The sequence below is a fragment of the Passer montanus genome, unplaced genomic scaffold (assembly GCF_014805655.1).
Source record: "Passer montanus isolate IOZ18808 unplaced genomic scaffold, ASM1480565v1 scaffold9, whole genome shotgun sequence".
NCBI classification, from domain to species: Eukaryota; Metazoa; Chordata; class Aves; order Passeriformes; family Passeridae; genus Passer; species Passer montanus.
In genome coordinates this window covers 4869597-4888328 of record NW_024374367.1, presented here as the reverse complement: position 1 = coordinate 4888328, position 18732 = coordinate 4869597, and the positions used below count along the sequence as shown (strand labels likewise).

Sequence of the window (18732 nt, the reverse complement as noted above, 5' to 3'; positions counted from 1 at the left end):
TGGTTTTACTTAATTTCTGTGTCCAGTGATAGTTGTTTGCCTAAGCAATGATGTTACCTATAACAAACTTATTAGAAGTGGTATCACACAGGCCTTTTTTCATACTTGTTGAAACAATGTTGTGCACTACTGTCTCTAAATCAAATGTGCTTACATACCATAATATCTTGGTATGTCCAGTATGATTTTAAAACACAAGGTATCATATGCATTAAAAAACACATGTGTTTTTTTAGTTAGTTCAGTTTACCCTATGCATAATTCAAGCAGCTTCCTCAGAGGGGGATGGTTACTTTGTCATTGACAGCATGTTTTTATAAGTGATTATTTTGTATACTGACAGCATAGCTGGGAGTGGAATAATTGTATCTGTTGTGACATAGCAGTCAGTTCCTTCCCATACAATAGAGAGACTCTGAGCAGGGGAGTCCAGCTGGGATCCCTGCTGCCCATGGCTGCTCTCCTCCCTTTGCCTTTGCAGAGAGTCCCATGACTTCTAACCTGCAGCAGGTTAAAAATACATGGATGTTTAATCCCTGACCTGTCTCCTCCCTCTTTGTCTTTGAACAGAAGAATTCCATATTCCTTTTCCGCTTTCCAACAGATGGTGAATTCCTGTGTGCCACTCACTCCTTTTAGATCTCTTCCTCTGTCTTCTAACAGTGGGTTCAAGCTCTTCTGTTTCAGAGTTTGTCTCAGCCCCTCTCTTTTTTCTACCTGGCTCTGCTCAGACTTGCTTTTAGTCGCCTCTGTGGAGGAGCTGTTGTGCTGCTGTCCAGCACTGACCTTTCCTGGGCCAGGATGGCCCTGATACCTGACACCAGAAATAGTAAGAAGCTATTCTGTAAGTCTGTTCTTGCAGCTCTTTCTTGGGAGCACTACAGGAGCAGGGAAACTTTACTTCACACCATTGATAGCAGCAATGTACAGAGCATTAAGAATATCCTCCCATGATACCCAGTTTGTGGTTCAGAAGGCAGGAGCTTATAAATGGTAGCAAATATTCACACTGGACATGGATTTTTGTTTGTAAAAGAGTTGGGTTTGGTGTCTCCCTGCTTTATCTGTGGGCGGAGTTTTACATGGTTTAGCTTGTTATTGGTTTTGGTTTTGAACAAACCACTGGAACTATAGTTGATTAGTCACAAGACTAATTTCTCTTGGAACAGCAAGGTTTATATTGGCACACAAATAGAGATGCTATCAGAAATTCATTGTGTGGCATTTGCGTAACTGGATAGCAGTCAGTTCCATCTGCAGTTTCAAAACACATCAGAATTGTCATATTCTTAATGTATACGGTGAATTCAGAAAGGTATTCAGAGTGACCAGTTAGACAAATTCTTCAAATTAAAAAATGTGTTATTCCAAAGCCATGTGCTAAGTCAGCATGGCTTAATCACCATAACTTCTACCCACAGTGTGTGATGCAAGATTAGCCATGTCACACTAAAATGTTTTATTTGAAATTCTAGCCAAACCTGGTTTGTTGATGTGTGGGATTCTTAGGCCTGTAATAAATGGCCATATTTATTTATAGGGTCAATGGGTACTGTAAGTTACAAGGTCCTCTGCATACAGTAGTGTGACAGCATGAATGGGCTGGAGTGACAGCTGAGAGTTGTTTATAGTTAGTTACAAAGGAGAATGATGCTGGCTGGCCTTTAGACTTTGACATTCCAAGATTCCAATAATTGGGGACTGAGGTAGACAAACCTGTGCATGTTTTATGAGCTGTTACTGCTCATGCTACCTAGGGAGTGCTGTACTGCTTAGGGGTTTACACTGACTTTTTAAACTCAATTCAGTAGCTGTTTTATTAAACTTTCAGAGCTTTTACATCTGCAGTCATCTGTGAATTAAGTACATAGCCATTAAACTGTCCACCTAGCTTATAGAGATGCTTCCAAGTTGATTACATGGCAGTGTGTTTAGATTCTGTGTTTCTTGGGGGAGGAGTATTGAGGCCCTTCTAGAGCACTTGGCTGAGGCATTCCTGAAAAGACCTTCACTGACTTTGACATCTGCAAGACTTTTCACCCATGACTTTTGTTGTAAAGGGTAGATATTCTACTTACCGAAGCTCAGTTATTCAATTAATACCTTGATTTTTTCTGATAATGAAAATATTGTGATATCTCCCATTTGGAGGGATTTTGTATAATTTCATTTTGTCTTTTCAAAGAGTGGATTTTTTTAAAAAATACTTCATACAGTCATTCTGCTACTGCTGTAGGGTTTTGTTTTATGGATCTTTGTAAGTGCTTTGTAACAAGTTTATTTTTGCTCCGGGTGTGGTTTGTTATTTATAGTAGAAATATTCTGTATATGCTATAAGCCCTCCATGCCAGCTATTTTGCACATACAAACAATACTGAGCTAGAAGCAGCATGTGATAAAGCAGATAGGTCCAATTGTGATTCTCTTATGCTAAGTTGGATGTTCTGTTATAGAGCAGATTTCCTGTCTTTAATCATAGACTGGGTGTTACCTTGTACTCCTGCTGTCATTTACTGTTCTTTTCTTTGTTCAGCAGCAGATGAACTTGACCCCTGTTCACTTTAACTCAAACCAAACTCTGCCCATTTCTTTGTCTTTGTTTCCCCCCACTCCACCAGTGGCTGCTCTTTGAGAACACGTGATGTGAAATTACTATTTCCTATGAGTTTGTTTCAGAAACATTTCATGGTTAACTGAGTGATGCTCTTGTCCAGTCTGAGAAAACCAACATTTTAGAAACAATTTTGAACTATACATTGATATTTTATTGATGCTACACTGTTTCATATTAGCAATTTTATTTTCAATTGTCTAGTTTATGTTTGGTTTTACTAATTGTGGTGCTTGCAGGAGAACTTGGTGTTATCACAACCTGTTACAAAGATACATTATTAATGTGACTTTCCATTTTCCCCAAATTGTTTTGATGTTTTGTTGTCTAATCTCCTAGTGCATATACTGTAAAAACTCACTGTTCATTCTAAGTTGATTGTAAAAGCTTTCAATTAGGTTGTGCTTAGGTATTTTTATTTAAAACTGTGGATTAAATGTTAAAAAAACTAAATAGGTGGACTACATATTTGGAAAAGGTTTCAAAAGTATCTCCAAAGACAGCTGGGAAATCCTCCATACTGGAGGTTTTATTCTAGCATCTTCCTCTCCATTTCCAGTCCCTCTGCAGTCCCACAGGTTCTAATTTAGTTTGTCAAGATGTGCTTGTGACCTAAAGCTAAACAAAATCCTTTTGAGGAGCAGGAGAGAAGAAAAATCTCCTGAAAAGTTCTGAACTTCTGAAAAAACTTATAAACAGCCTTGAAGCTGATAGGAAAAGAAAAGAAAGTTTGAGTTCTCAATTTGGAGGAAGCATTTTGAGGGGGTTGGTTGTTTTCTCCATGAGGACTCCCCTTCATTCCAAGCACACAGGTGCTTTCACAACCAGATTTGGTCAAACATTTCAGTTGTAGAATGAATCCTAATTATTTCTAAACATAAGAGCAAGATTTTCTTGAAAGCTAATGCTGTGGTTGGAATGTACACAGCAGTTCAAAATGATGGCTATCTTTTAAAATCTGACACAAATGCTTAGTAAGAACAATACGATGGTGCCTTCTATTTATTGCAGCCTGGAAACAAATTTTGTTATTACAGTAGCAACCAGAAAATAAGGTCTTCATTTTGCTGGATATTACACAAACATAGTAATAAACGATTATTTCTCTAAAGAATTTACAATCTAAGCATGTATAGGAACATGCTGTAATGTTTCTTTAATAATACTAAATTAAATTTTTGAAGTAAATTCAGATCAGTTAAATCTCTTAAATTTCATTCATGATGGCATATCTTTGTAATTCCTGGGTTCTGTTACAGATTCTAAAATGGGATACCCCATTCTAATGGATGATGAATATAATATATATATATATATACTGTCTATATATTCAGTATATATAATATGATCTTAACGTGATTTGAGGCAATGTTCTCAGGATATGTAAAATGCACACTTAAAATATTTGTTACATTATTTTTGATGCAAAATTTATACACAAGTTGTTTCTGTCTCTTTCTAGATTGTGGTTACTTGTAAAGCTTTTCAGAGTTAAATTTAGCATTCTTAAAACACTCATAATGCACAATGAGAAAAGTTTCAGTCTCTGTGCCAGTAGGCTCCCCACTGAATTTGCAAAACTTAGCTATTTTCCAAGCACTGTTTTCAGTAGTTCACAACCTTAAATGTTCTCAGAAGTAGCAGTCATAAGTTTCAACAAACCGTGTCCTCCCAGACCCTTCCAAAAGTCCAAAGCAGAGCTGTAGCCTCGTGCAGAGGTCACAAGATGAGGGCAGTTGTGCTGATCCTATGAAGATTAGATTGCATGTCCTGACTGCAAGGATACTGGGAGGGAGTGCAGGGCTTCCTGAGGATCCTCAGTTGGGCAGTGGCTGGTGCAGTTTGGTGTGGCACTTGCTTCTGGACTACTACGGTCCTAGGAGCAAAAATAAAAATTATTCTCTTCTGAATGTCTGTTAAAAATCATAGCAATCTTTTTCACATTCTGGGAAGCATTATCTGAGTGTTCCCAATCTTTATCTCTGGGAGAATACATGAGAAACTACAAACTCAGTGGTTTGTGCTATGGGAGATGGGATGGGCAAATTTGGATGTCTTGCAGAGAATTTGCTACTGCTGAGTGTCTCTCCCAGCTCTTGGAAAAGAGGCAGATCAAGCTTCACAGCACTTGAGATGTGTATGTTCCTCTTTGTGCAGTAAAATGCCTGGTTGCAGCAGTAGGACACTGCCCTGGAAGAAGGATTATATGTATTTATTTTCCTATTTGTAATATCTGTAATTTTGAGAACTCTGGAGAAGAAAGCAACTGTGAATCTGCTTAGGTAGCTTTGCTTCCATTTTGCTGTGCTTTTTGACACAGCAACTGGAAACTGTCTGTGTGGTGTCTGAATAAAGACTTGTCATGTGCTGCTGGTTACAGACATTTGACAGGCTTCAGCCTTATGCCACCACAATGCTTTGGGCATTTCTCAAATGAGAATGCTAAGACAGGAAACTTTCTGAAATACAATTTTGTCAGATTTATTTGTTTTGATTAAAAAAAAGGAAAAAAGGAAAAAATAATAGCTAGTGTTCATTCTTTCATTCTTTGTTCTTGAAAACTATAGTTAGAGCAATATTTAATTTCCTTTATTCAGTTTTGTGGATTTTTGGCTGTTTATTTGATCCTGTGTTCATGGTGCTGTCTTGTTTCTTTTCATGTTTTGTTGGACTGGGCAGAACTGCTGTAACTGCACAGGGACCAAAGGAGCAGCTTTCATGTATTTACATATTTAGAGTTTGTCAGGTCTGATTTCTGGACCTCATTCTTGGGGTGAAGCTGCTGTCTGGGATCTAGACAGGGTATCTTAGATTTCCTTCCTTGGTGCATGTGTGGCTGTCTAGAATATAAGTTCAAGATGCACTTTCTTTCAGGTGGACACCCTTGATGCTGCTGTTAACAAAATGCAGAGTAACTCAGAGGCGATTCTTGTGCAACTGCAGGGAAAATCACAGATAGTGTTTCCTTCCCTCAGACCTTAGAAAGCAGGTTTTGCCATCCCTTTAATTCATGATGATATATCAACAATCATGTTGATTGATATAGGCAGGGTGCCAGAAGGCTTTATTTATTGTTTATTAGATTGATGAGAGAAAGCCTGACAGAAAGCTGGAATTGGTGGTATCTGCCTTTAGGCTTCTTAAATTCTGATAGCTGTTGGGGCAGGTGCTTATAGGGAGCCTAAGGAATAGTGCAAGTGCAAATATAAAGAAGCATAGCAAATTGAAGTCTTTACGTGTTGTTTCCAGGAAGTGGAATACAGAAATCCAAATGTTACCAGGAAATCAGATTGAAAAATGCCTGCCTACCTATCTTCATCTTTGGTGCAGTTAAAGACCTATAGATATCATAATACTTCAAAACATTGCACTCCTGTATTTGATTCTGGGTCAGGTGTTATCAAATTCTGATAGCAGAGGATTACTGTATGGGATAAAAGATTATTTAAGAAATAATTTTAATCTAAGTTAATAAAGAGAGACTAAATAATTCTTGTAAAATATTGCAGGCTTAGATATAGCATTTCTATGTATTTCCTTGGAAAAATACACTCTATTCTGCTGGAAGGGTCTGAAAAGAAGATGGCTAGGTTGGGGTTTGCCTCACTTTTGGGCAGAGAAGACAGGCCAATAGCATCCACCAAGAGTGATGTACTTCAGTAATTTTTTAAGTCTTGGCCTAAAATGTCTGCTTTCTGAAAGGTCTTTCAGTCAGTATTTTCTGTCTGCAGAGGTGTCAAGGCTCCTCTTCTCAAAGGAACTGGTTGCTCATTGGTATCAGTTTCGCCTTTTATCTTCTTCCAAGCTCAGCAGAAATTTTTTATTCTGAAGAAAGATTGCACCAGCTCACTAAGGACTTGTTAGATGAAGTTTGAATTGCTGTTATCTTGCTACCCAAATTAATATTTTTTTAACATTCTTGCCCACTGGAAGAATGCTGAATTTTGCTGATAGCAAAACCAGCTCTGTGTTTGTAGGTCTGAGCAAGTCACAGAAGACTAAACAGGATAGGGGCAGATAAGGAGTGAGGTGTAATTCTTTCTTTCTAATTATATTGAATTTCTAGGGATAAAATCAAAGTCTGCACTTGTCCTTACACACAAAATTGGGGTGCTTTGCCATGCTTATCTTCAATCCTTTATTCTAGGCTGATTCTAAAACAATCTGTTCTTAATTTTTACCATGATGTCAATTTAAGAACTTCTCCTACATACATCCCACAACTTCTCAAATGCTGAAAAAAAATTTGTAAAAGAGATATTTAAAAGTTCTGCCCAGTATCTACCAGCTGTTTTGTGTGCTGAGACATCTGCATTTGGAGATAGTTGTCTGCCCTTGAGTTTAAAGCCCATTGCTGCTGTGGAAGAATTGCACAGGTGGAGATGGACTGTTTCAGTTACTGTGGCTCAAAGTTCCCAAACACCTACCTGTTATTTTAGAAACCTCTTAGTGATATCTTTACCTTCACCATACGGGCGCTGTTCACTTATTGGCTGTTTGTAAAACACTTTTGTCTGTTTAAAATACTATTGTGAACTGGTGTGTGAGAGAAAAACCACGCCAGAGATAGACACAGCAGTGCAGAGCAGCTTCTGACACTCGCAGTGCACTGCATGACAGGAAGCGAGAGCAAACTGTGGCTGCATGGGGAGGAGTTCCTGCCGAAAACTGAGGGACAGACACAGGGACTCCTTTGTAGCAAAGGCTTTCCACTGTCACGCTGAAAACTGAGAAACCTGCTGAAAACTGAGCACAATACAAAATAACTCATGGTGTGGTGCTGCTTATTTGTGCATCATCAGGTAAGCGTCAGTCGGGATCGTGGAACTTTTTATTGTTTGTGTGTGAGTTGGAATTGCACAGATACTCCTTCCAAGCATGCCAGGATTTAAGATTGGTTATTGATTAAACAAAAATGTTGCTTGGCAGGAATGTTTCCTTGTGTAAGGGAAGAAATTTGGTAAAGGTTGAGGTATTCCCAATGGGATGGAGGACGGTTTATTTTTCTCTCTGTATTGGTCGTTTGTTCCTGCAGGGTGATGGGTTTAGGTCTTTGCTTCTGCTTATGTGTCATACCCATGTAAACATCTCTGCCTCAGTCTCCTAGCCTGAAAATGTGAATTTTAGCTAATGCTAGGGCTTAAAGAGGAATATTTATAGCAAGATGCATTGTTGTCTTCATTGTCAAAGTGAAAGCTGTAACACATCCTACTTACCCTGTATTTACACTGCAGGACGATTCTGCTCTGTAGCATGTGGATGTTGTCATCTGGAAAACTGGGTTATGGACACTGCAGTTGGGAGAGATGTGGACAGAAAAGTAGCAAGGTTGATAATAACTGTAGAAAATACAGCCTTTGAGGGAGGTTTAAAATACTCGGTGCATATTGTGTATAGAAAAACAAGATGATATAAGATGTGAGTATAGGTTTATCTGAGTGTGTGTGAACAATTGCAAAGTGGGCACTAGTTCTCTGTATTTGCCAATTGCAGCATGGGAATAAATGAGCTTTTGTCATGGCAAGAGAGATTCAGGTTAGATATTTTGGGGATAAATGCTTCGATTGTCATGTTCATCAAGAGTAGGATAAAATATAGAGTTAAAAACTGTCATTTCGAACTGCTGTATGAAAACTTCCCTGTCTTACATATTGCAGTGGTTAGCATTTAGTACTTGGTTGTTCTTAATGATTTGTGTTGAGCTTTGATTTCGGACTGTTAATATGTGAATGAGAGTAGCCCATTAGGGACACCAGTGAACAGATGTGATTTCAAATTTTGCAGCTCCAGCCCCAGTTTACAGCATCCTTCCTTGAAAAACTTGAAAAAATCCTCTCATTTAGGAATCCAAGTTATTTCAAAATATTTGCGTATATGTTGACTAAAACTTTACTTTGAAGTTATCAGAAATATGTGATCGAGGTGGGGGGCTGTAGTGCAAGGCAAATCAGGGATATGGAAACCTTATGGCTGTACAGCACCTGAAAGGAGATTGTAGCCAGGTGGGGTCAGCCTCTTCTCCCAGGTGGAACAAGTGACAGGACAAGAGGAAAGAGCCTCGAGTTGCACCTAGGAAGGCTTAGGTTGGTTATTAAGGAAACTTTCTTCACCAAAAGCACTGTCAAGCACCAGCATGGGCTGCCTAGGTCAGTGGTGGAATCACCATCCCCAGAGGTGTTTAAAAGCCGTGTAGCTGTGGCACTGAGGGACATGAGTTAGTGGCAGCTTGGCAGTGCTGAGTTAATGGTTGGACTTGGTGATCTTAGAGGGATTTTCCAACCTAAGGGATTCTGTGACTTGATGTTCAAGAGCCCTGCAAGTACACAAAACCTTTAAGGCTAGAGTTAGAGCATTTAAACACCCCAACTTTGATTATTCTTGCTTTTACAACCAATCCTATGCTAAACTCCCTCAGCACAAACATACAAGGCCAGGAGCTGCAAATTCATCACCTCAGCTTGCCGAAGACTAAGGAATCCAGGGACTGTTTGCATGCTGACTGGTTATATTACTTGGAGACATACAGAACTGGATCTGGCAGATCCCAGCTGAAAAGTGTTTGAAAGAAGAACAGAAGCTGAATCTAAGTAGTGTATGGACTCTTTTACCTTGCATCTTATTTTTTATTTATATACTAGGTGAGTTTAAAATCATTAGATATTGATTGTGTTAATTAGAAGCATAATTTATGTAAGAGTGTTCAGTTTCTGGCTGAGAAAGGATTATCATGTAACAAAAAACTCCTGTGGACAAGAAATAAATGTGCCTTCTTTAACTGAATTTGGTTTGGACTTTACCGTAAAGTTTGCAGAAGTTTCAGTGTATTTAACTGTTCTAGATTCCAGTTACTGGTCCTCTCCCTCATCTTCCAAAAAGGGGAAGGAAGAAGGTTAAATAAAGACAAAGTAAATACCAGTCCTCAAACAAAGCTGTGCTAATCCTTGTCCTTACAGCATCCCGTACATGCACACCCATTTCCTGTTGTTAATGTTAAACACATTGAATATAACTTTCATTTCATTGTTCACTTCAGTGTTCCTTTTACATTACATTGACCGGAAAATCTCCAATCCATCACAACAAGCAGTGCAGAGGCAGAGCTCTGGCTGTGGTGAGAGGAGGCTGCCAAGGAGCTGCCATTGTGGCCAGCAGAGATGTGATGACTCCTGGGAGTACTGAAAAGTGTCAAAGTCATCAGTGGCAGAGATCACCTCACCTCCATTGCAGTTTTTGCTGTGCTGTAACAGAGCAGAGTCTGTTTTTTCATTTGTTTGTTTTCTTTGCAATATCAGGAACAAGCAAGTCCTGTTCCTAACACTGGTATCCAGGGCTCCTGCCAGCTGAGCGTGTGCAGGGTGGGACGCTGGACTGTCCACGCTGTGTCCCAGGCTCAGTGCAGACTGTGCAGTCAGGTCATCTCTGGCCATTTCTCCTTAAAAGCAATAAGGTTTAAGGATTTTGTGTCACTCTTGAGAAAATGAAACCTGGATTGTCTCTGGTATTCCAGACAGGAGAGGGCTATGGAAATATACATGGAAGCCAGTTTTATTATAAAACTAAAGAATTTTTGATTGCAAGTTCCTTTTGCCAATATAACACAAAGACCTGTGATACTGGAATGCAGGGTAGCAGGTTCTGGACTTCAAAAAATTTTGTGTCAGAATTCACTATGGTCTCCAAAGGCATATATGATGCATTATTCAGCTAAAAAGGCATCATGCTCTGGGAAAACTTGTTTTAAGACGTTTTTGTCTCCTCATCCCTCAAACTCTTGTCAGTGGTACAGCCACGGAAGTGGGAGATGAACAGGGAGGCTCACAGGTATTGGCATGAAGGTGAGTGACAGGCTGTGGTGAAAGCCACCAGGGCTGACCTTTAGAGGTGGTGGAAGATCCATCTCTTTCTGAAAGGGCTTCAATTCTAGGGAATGAGTTGTCTCTTTTTTGTGAAATTGTGATTGGTTATCTCAGAACCAAGCCCCATATTCAACAGGAAATGCAGATATTTTTGCTGGGGATTGCACACTGATCTGTTTGTGTGATTAATATGTCGCATTCTCCTGCTATGCAGACTTTCTAGAATTGTGCATTATATCAGCCAGGCTCAAGCTTTTTCTTTTTTCTTTTTCTTTCTTTCTTTTTTTTTTTTTTTTTTTTTGGTGTCTTCTCTGCCTTTATTTAATTTTAGATGTTTTAATGTCAGTGCAGCAGGAGTGTGATTTGATGGAAAGTGTCTAATCCCACATGAGGCTTACTTGTTTTTTCAGTATCATTCTGGCTTGAGGCTGGGTAGTGCAACACCACTGCTGTCTCTTCTAGTTCTCTTCTGAACTCTGCTTGGTGGGATTATAGCCCATCACCTGTGGCAGGAAATGTTAAATTTGTGATTATTCAACTAACATTAACAGAGGTTATTAATCTCTTGCTTAGTAATTAAGCTGGATCCAAGGCATATTTCATTAACTGAGTAATAACACCAGGTAAGAAAAATGTTGGTTTTTGAGGCATTCCTCTCGTATTAGGAAGACTAAACTGAAATGTTTTACTTTTCTGTTTTCTGGTTGTGTCATCTGTTAAATGTTTGGAAACATTTTAAATTAGCCAGGAGAATTGAAACATTGAAGCAGTCCAGTTTGTAGTTTTCTCTATCGTCCTACCTCCCTTTTTACATTCCTGTTAACATCTGTTTTGTACTATTTGTGACTCATCACTGGGCTCTGTCCTGATTGAGTCCTCCACACTCTGGTGTAACTAACTGGGAGCTTGATGATTTTGAGATCATTTTAATGTGATTTGAGATGGAAGCAGTGAAAACTTGAAACAGATCTTATGACACAGGAGCACCAGCAGATGGAATTTTGGAGTCATTAGAAGAATAAATATGGTCTTAGCAAGTGGTACTTTTCAGGGATTTTTGAAGAGAGATCCATGTGTTGGTTGGATGGGTGTGGATGCACTGACAAAGTACAGAGGAAAAAGAATGACAATTGTAATGTCTGAATATTCTTTTGAACTTACCAGCTTCTGTACATGTTAGAGATTTAAGAAATAGAAGGGTGCTTACAAGTGCACATCTATATTTGAGTATATACATGTGGATGTTGCTGATAAAAAGTTACTTACACATCAAGAGAATTTATAGGCTAACTGGATTTAAAAAAAAAGTTGTATAAAAACAGCGTGACTAGAAATTCACATGGAAGTCTGGATTATTGTTGTGATTTGATGTCTTTCTATAAAGAAATTATGTGCTTCTGCCTTATTCTGAGCTGCTTCAACACCAGCTGTGATTCCTAGGGCATCAAGCCATCATCAGGCATTGGGTGGGAAGGTTCCTTGTAGATGTAGAGGTGTTCTCAGCTGGCTCAGGAGATACTGATTGCTTTCTAAAATTAAAAGGAAAAAAAATCGTGTAATAATGCTGCTTTTCATGCAGACATAATCCACCCCTTGGAGCGTGGTTTAAACCTGGACCGTGATATTTGACTTTTTATTAAGTATTTGTATCAGTTTCCTCCTGTCCTTCCACATTGATCCCTTTTGATTTTATTTTTGCTCTACCTGATCTCTTCAAATTGTTTGTCTTTGGGTAGTTTTGTTTTTTAATTTAGTCTGATACAGATACTGAACCTGATAAAAGTATACCATAAACTAGAGAGGAAAATAAAGCCCAGAGCAGTGAATTCCTTCCTGCCTTTTTCTCAACAGTAAAAATGATACAAAACTGTTAGCTAAATGGTATTCCCTTTTCTGTATTATTGAAAATGTATATATATGTATATACTCTTGTTATATGTATATGTTGTATACACTTGTATGTATACATAAAATAATGTATATATTTTTGTGTGTGTAGTATATACATGCATTTCAACTTACTTGCATTTGTTTAAATCATAAAACTATTATTTTGAAGAGTTATTTTGTTCCAATTAGTAGTATTGAAGTGTGTTCAGGTGTATATTCTGGAAAGACTGTTTTAAAAAACATTTTCATATGAAAGCAATCTGAAATGCAGACTAATTGAATGGCTTCTAATTTTTCTTTGGTTTGGACTTTTTGATTTGGGGACATAGGAAAAGTCTGTTTCATTAGAATGGATTTCTGTATGAAAAAAGGATTAAAGCTTTTTAGTGTTTGGTTTTGAAATGAGACTGTCTCTGACTAAGAAGGTCTAAGGGTATGATGTGCCTATGCAAATACATTATCTTGAACTGTTATTTGTTTTGATACCAATCTGTGTGCAAACATATTTCTGAGCATTTAGAATGGAAAGATGATTTAGCAAAAGTCAGCAGCTCTTCTGAAAAGCATTTCCTTCCCTATTACAGGATGGGGTTTGTCAAGCTATTTTTGTGCATCTTTGCATTTCATCTCCCAGGTGGTAAAGCATAAATCTGTGGTATTGATAATTAAAACCCTGTGATGGAGACTATGTTAATCCAGCCTTCCTTATAACAATAAGGAATAATGTCTTATTGCTCTAATTCCTTTAATGAAATCAATACTTTAATATATAATTTGATATCTTACCTTCTCATCTCCTGTGAGATAATTATGGAAAGCAACTCTTTCCTGCTGTGTTAAGGCCAGGAAGTCCTGTCTCTGTAACTGTGGATGTAAGCACAGCCTTTTGGGCAACAGTATCACAAACACTAGGATTTGAATTTATGATAGAAAAAGCTTTTTCAGCCCAGAGGTGTGTGTTCAGATGCAAGTAATGCACCTGTGTGGTCAGTCAGAGAACACAGATAAATTTCTCACCAGCTCATGTTACTGCTACTATTTTCATGCAGGTGTGTGCCCGTTTTTAAGGCCTCTAAACACTGTGCAAAAGAAAGTTATCAAAGTGTTGCAAGCTTTTCTGTTTTCCCAGCAAGGCAAACAGCATCATAACATTTTTCAATTTAGTTTGGTTCATGTACGTACAAATTCTAATAAAGAGATGCTCTGTGGTGAGATGGCATTTGCCCATTGCTCATGGCCCAGTGTGGAGTTAGCAGGGCATGCTGTGGTCAGTGTGTCACACCCTGCTGCAGTGGGACACTCATGTCAGAGGGTGTCCTGTGGTCAGTGTGTCACACCCTGCTGCAGTGGGACACTCCTGTCAGAGTGTGCTGGGGATGGGGAGGGAGCAGGGCTGGGGTGAGGACAGAGCCTGTCTTGCTGGGACACTGCTGTGCTTCCTCACCCAGCCCTGGGCTCTGCCAGAGCCTGCTGCACCCAGCTGAGCTTCTGGGCTGCTGTGGTGAGAGCTTTGTGTTGCTTCATGTGCTGTGTGAGTTAAAACATGAAATGGAGAGCAAGAATCAAGGAGGGATTCTGTGGGACAGGCAGATTCAGGGGTCAGTTGCATTGTGCTATGACAGCTGAGACAGGACTTGTAACCCCTGTGGGGAAAAGATCTTCACAAAGAGCAGGGATTAATTTAATGAGCACCTTATGCTCCCTGCACAATATCCACTGCAATCTTTGCTTCTAATCCACTTATTATGGGCAAAGAAATTTATCTATGGTCTAGTAGCTCAATTATTGGATTTTTTTTGGCCATAGAGTTCTGCCTCCCACTTACACAATGATAATAGCCCTTGAAACTCTCAGAAATATTAAATCATTAATCTTGCCTGCAGTGGTTAATATTTAACAATTTCTATTTGAAATGACTGGTGTTGCATAACCACTGAGGCTCACAGAGAACATAACAAGTATAATATTTGCAAGCTTCCAGATAAAATTTCATATTCAGTCGTTTTTATATTAAGTGTGTAGTACTTTTCAGTAAGTAGAAGATCTGAAATAGTGAGGAATGATCCTTTGATTAGCACAGTGAAGTATGAGGTAGAGCAAGAGATCTATTTTGTGGAGGCGGTCCCAGACTTACTCAATATGTAATTGCTTTTCCTACACTTTTATCTTTTCACTGCTTTTGGTCTGTACATCACAGTTGATACTGATTTGTTCCTCAGGAGTATATTGATGTTTAGTTATGTAACCAAAAAGGTTGCCTCTAAATAAGATGCTAATATTTTAATTCCTGCTGACTCCATTTTGTGCTGTGCTTTACCTGAATAGCCTTGCCATGGATGCTTGTCCTTTGGCCATGATGCCTCTGTGTTTTGGACCCAGAAATGTGCTTTGAAAGCAGCAGTTAGAGCCCACACAGTTGTGTAACCTTCCCTCTGCAGTAAAACCATCTCTTAGCTCATTCAAGTTTCCTTTAATCCTGTAGCCTTGCCTATTTCTTCATGTTATGTAATTTATATTCTCAATCCGCTTTTCTTAGACATTCAAGTTTCCTTTAATCCTGTAGCCTTGCCTATTTCTTCATATTATGTAATTTATAGTCAATCTGCTTTCCTTAGTGTTGGCCAGTGTTGGAAGTGCCACCTTCTGTGTTAATCTGTAGCCATGTGACTGCAGCAAGAATCTCATAGTTGGTTGTTTAACAAAAGAACTGCCCATTTGTTGTGTGTGTGGTCATTTGTCACACTCCATTAGCAGAGAAATCAAGTGTCAGATGTCAGACCTAAAGCAACACCATCCAAGCTGTGGATGCAGTTGCATCTTGTGCATCCATGCACTGGAAGCATCATTTAGTGTAGACTCAGGTACACCAGGTCCATGCACAATTTTAATTTATCCTTCTCTTGTAGAAAGCTGTATTCCAAATCCAAATGCCCTTCATTTTTAGTTAACTTGTGTCCACTGATGGAAGGCTGTTACTTTTCAGTTTTATAATTTCTTTTTGTGAAGTAAAGACTCGGTGTAGACTTGAGTAGAATCAATATATGATTTTGTGAGTATAAATGAATGATGCATGCATTTGGGCCCCAGAATTCTAATTAGGTTTGAAGAACAGTCTGCAACATGTTCTAGTCTGCAGCTAGAATCTTTGGAGATGTTACTCTCTGGGCAAAGTACTGACCTGACAGATCTCATCCCTGGTTTGTGTTTTGCACAATGAATTCACATTTGCTAACCCTAGAATAGTAATTCAAGTTAGCTCATCCTGTGGGCAAAAAACAAACCTTATAAAAGACTGATACAGGATAAGCAAACATAGTCAGTATTATTTCAGATATTTCTATTCATAGCTCAGTGTGGTCTGGTCCAGAAATTTGTGTTCTAGTCAGTCCTTTAACTTGTTGCTAATAGTCCATACTGTAGCAGTAAAAGCGATTTGATTGTGCTTAGTCTGAGGGTGAAGAATTGCCTTCATAAAACATTTCTCACTGTGTTATGTGGTGACAGAACTTATGGTCCAGTTTCTGGGCAATAATGATATTAAAACACAGCTGTTTCTGACTTTGAAATTATTGTTTAAAAAAAAAGTGTCAGAAGTTATTTTCTGAAAAATAAGCAAAATTGTATTTAAATGAGTCAAAGATCTGCTGAAAACCAGTGAATAAACATAAAAGATTTCAACACCAAGGGTTTAGTTTTAAAAGAGTATGAAATAAAAACTTCTGGATTTTGTGATAAATATTCCTTATCTTTTCTTGTCAAAGAAAGTTCTCAGAAACCATATGCTTGACCTTGTAGATTTGAAATTGTTTCACTGGCTTCACAAGAGCTGGGGGCATGGACACTGGGGATGGGGGGGATACAATTTTTCTACCTTTGTTTTTTTTTTAATAAGAAATACCTTCATTGTGTGCAGCTTCTACCTTTTAGCTGAGCTTTTGATATCCCATAAGCTATGAACTCTGTATGCCATCTCTCTGGGGTTTTTGGTTTCTAAATTGCTCATCTTTGACTTCTGTAGACTGGAAACTAAATCCCAGCTATAATTATGTGTTATTGCTTATCTCTGGTTGACTCTGGAAGACAACACAGCTGGATAAATAAGAGCCATGCATTCTGTGACTTCTCTTGTTTCCTGAAGCTTCCTGGCCTGGTAGACAACCTAGAGCTCTGTTAAATGACATTTCACACTTATTTGAAGTGCATGAAGATTAATCTTGTGGTGAACCTGTGAAGTGACACAAGGGAGGGCTTGCCATTTGCAAACCCAAAACCTGAATATGGAGCAGAATGCAATCACTGATGTGGAGAGTGAAACCCTGACATACACTAGTGGGATTCCTGCAGTACATCTCACCTTTTATATTGACTGTCTGCAGGTAGGACTTGATTGCTGAAGGTAGCCTTTGAAAAATCTTAAGTATAGGCTTTCAGCACAAAATATGAGTTTCTCTTCCTGACAGTCTTATTAGATACAAAAGTTCATATCAAGTGCCAAAGTACATTCTAACATGGAATAATTACTTATGCTTTTAGTTAGAAGTAAGTTTCTTAACTGAAGTGAACCTATGTGAGCAGAAAAGGAACAGCATTTAATTCACTATGTGCTAATAGGTAGCTTTTCAACTCGTGAAAAGAGAGTTTATATTCACATACATAGATATTATAATGATAATAAGAGTAAGTTAAATATATATACACATAAATATATGTGTATGACATCATGATGTATGCTTGTCTCGGAATCAAGCCAAAGGCAGTTGGTACTGCTTATCAAAACTGAGCTTTCTTTTCATTTTGCTTTATAGAAAAAACGGAAACAGAGTACTCAAGATGAAGACACAATCAGTATCTGCAGCCTGGATACAAGTGTGAGTAATTTAATTTTCTTTTTTGCCCACCCTCTCTACCCCCAAAACTAAAATATGGCTGTTAGGAGTATTCTGAAATAAACCTGTTCCATCTTCTTAGCTGTATTGTTTTCATACATAGCATGAATAACTTGTTCTGCTTGTTATGAAAAAAAGTTTGCTAATTACTCCTCTCATTTTCTGTATTAAACCTTTAAAAGGAAAATGATGTCATAATGACAGTTTATTGTAAAGCATTGAATCTCTTATTAGTAAATAATTAACATGATAAAAGGACTTTGTGAATGCAGGATTTAAATATAGACCTTTTATGCTGTTGAATGGGTGTACGAGAAATTCCGTTTCAGTTGTCAGTGCTGGTTAATGCAAGCTGTAAGAAGCAAACTCTTTCTGTTGATTATGGTGGATGTTGAATCAAAGTATTAATGAGGGTAATTATGCAGTAAACAGCAATGTGTGTTGTTTTTCCTGTAAACTTGTGTCATAAAGGTACGCTTGAAGTTATAGTTTCAAATCCATGGAACTAAAATAGACGTAGAAAAAATTGCCATTCCTTCTGTCCAGTGTTTCCATCAATATTTCTTCAGTGTTCTGTTTACAGTCAGCTGTTGAACCAGTTTTCCTTTTCTGCACACCTCTCACGTAGTACAGACAGAAAAAATTGTGGGAAAAATAGAGAAAAAACACTACTTGTTTTAACAGGGTTTTTTTTTTTTTTTTTAACCAAGTGTCAAACCTAGTGCTGTGGTTTATTTAATGATCAGATGTTAATTTTGGTTTGAAGTGTACCTGTTCTTTGAAGCATTAATTACATTTAAGGGCTCACCTGCCTGGATGGCTGCAGACAAACACAATCTCTTGCAGGCACTTCAAGTGAGCTGGGTAGAATCCAGCACTATTCTGGAAATCATAAACCCACAGTAGCCAGACCTTGTCTGTGAACTAATACTTTAATGTTAGTTCATCCCATCAGACCTTACACTGGGCCCAACTTCAAAGGAATTGTTATTTATTTAAAGGCGTTCGAAAGGAATTGTTGACTATTTATTATTATTTTGGACAAATTGATAATTTTTACATACTTAACTCTGATATGGGATGGAAAATGCTGGGTTTAACTATTTTTGTTTCTAGAAAAAGTGTGTATTTTAATCTTCGGTGATTAAGACAATTATGTAAAATTTCCTTGCGTAGAATCTGTTCCACTGCAGTAGAAATACTTGGATGAATATAACTTCTTCTTTGCCTAATAGCTAAAGATTTAAATTCTGCTTGAAGAGGACAATTTCTGCTCATAGAGTTCCTGGAGGAGGGTGTTCTAATGTGATCTAATCTTAGCTCTGAGTTTGCTCCACAGAAATACAGACAGAGCACTGAGCAAAGTGAGGTTTGTGGTTTTCTGATGAGCAATAGATACAGCAATAACAATAGCAATGTCCTTCATTTGCAGTTATTAAATAACACTTAAAACTTATAAAATATTATTTTCTTGGTATTGTTTTTCTGT

At 38.1% G+C, this 18732-nt stretch overlaps 1 protein-coding gene across 5 annotated transcripts in view; it reads left to right on the top strand.

Moving 5' to 3' along the window:
* Nucleotides 1-18732, top strand: part of ARHGEF3 (Rho guanine nucleotide exchange factor 3) — a 111599-nt gene that overhangs the window by 43495 nt on the left and 49372 nt on the right. For 4 of the 5 annotated variants that reach the window (XM_039734375.1, XM_039734374.1, XM_039734377.1 and 1 more), the window contains one exon: nt 17163-17225. In XM_039734375.1, coding sequence (XP_039590309.1) covers nt 17163-17225 — 63 coding nt within the window. Of the gene's footprint in view, nt 1-7288; nt 7414-17162; nt 17226-18732 lie in introns of those variants that run through there. The other variant, XM_039734380.1, reaches the window with a different exon arrangement.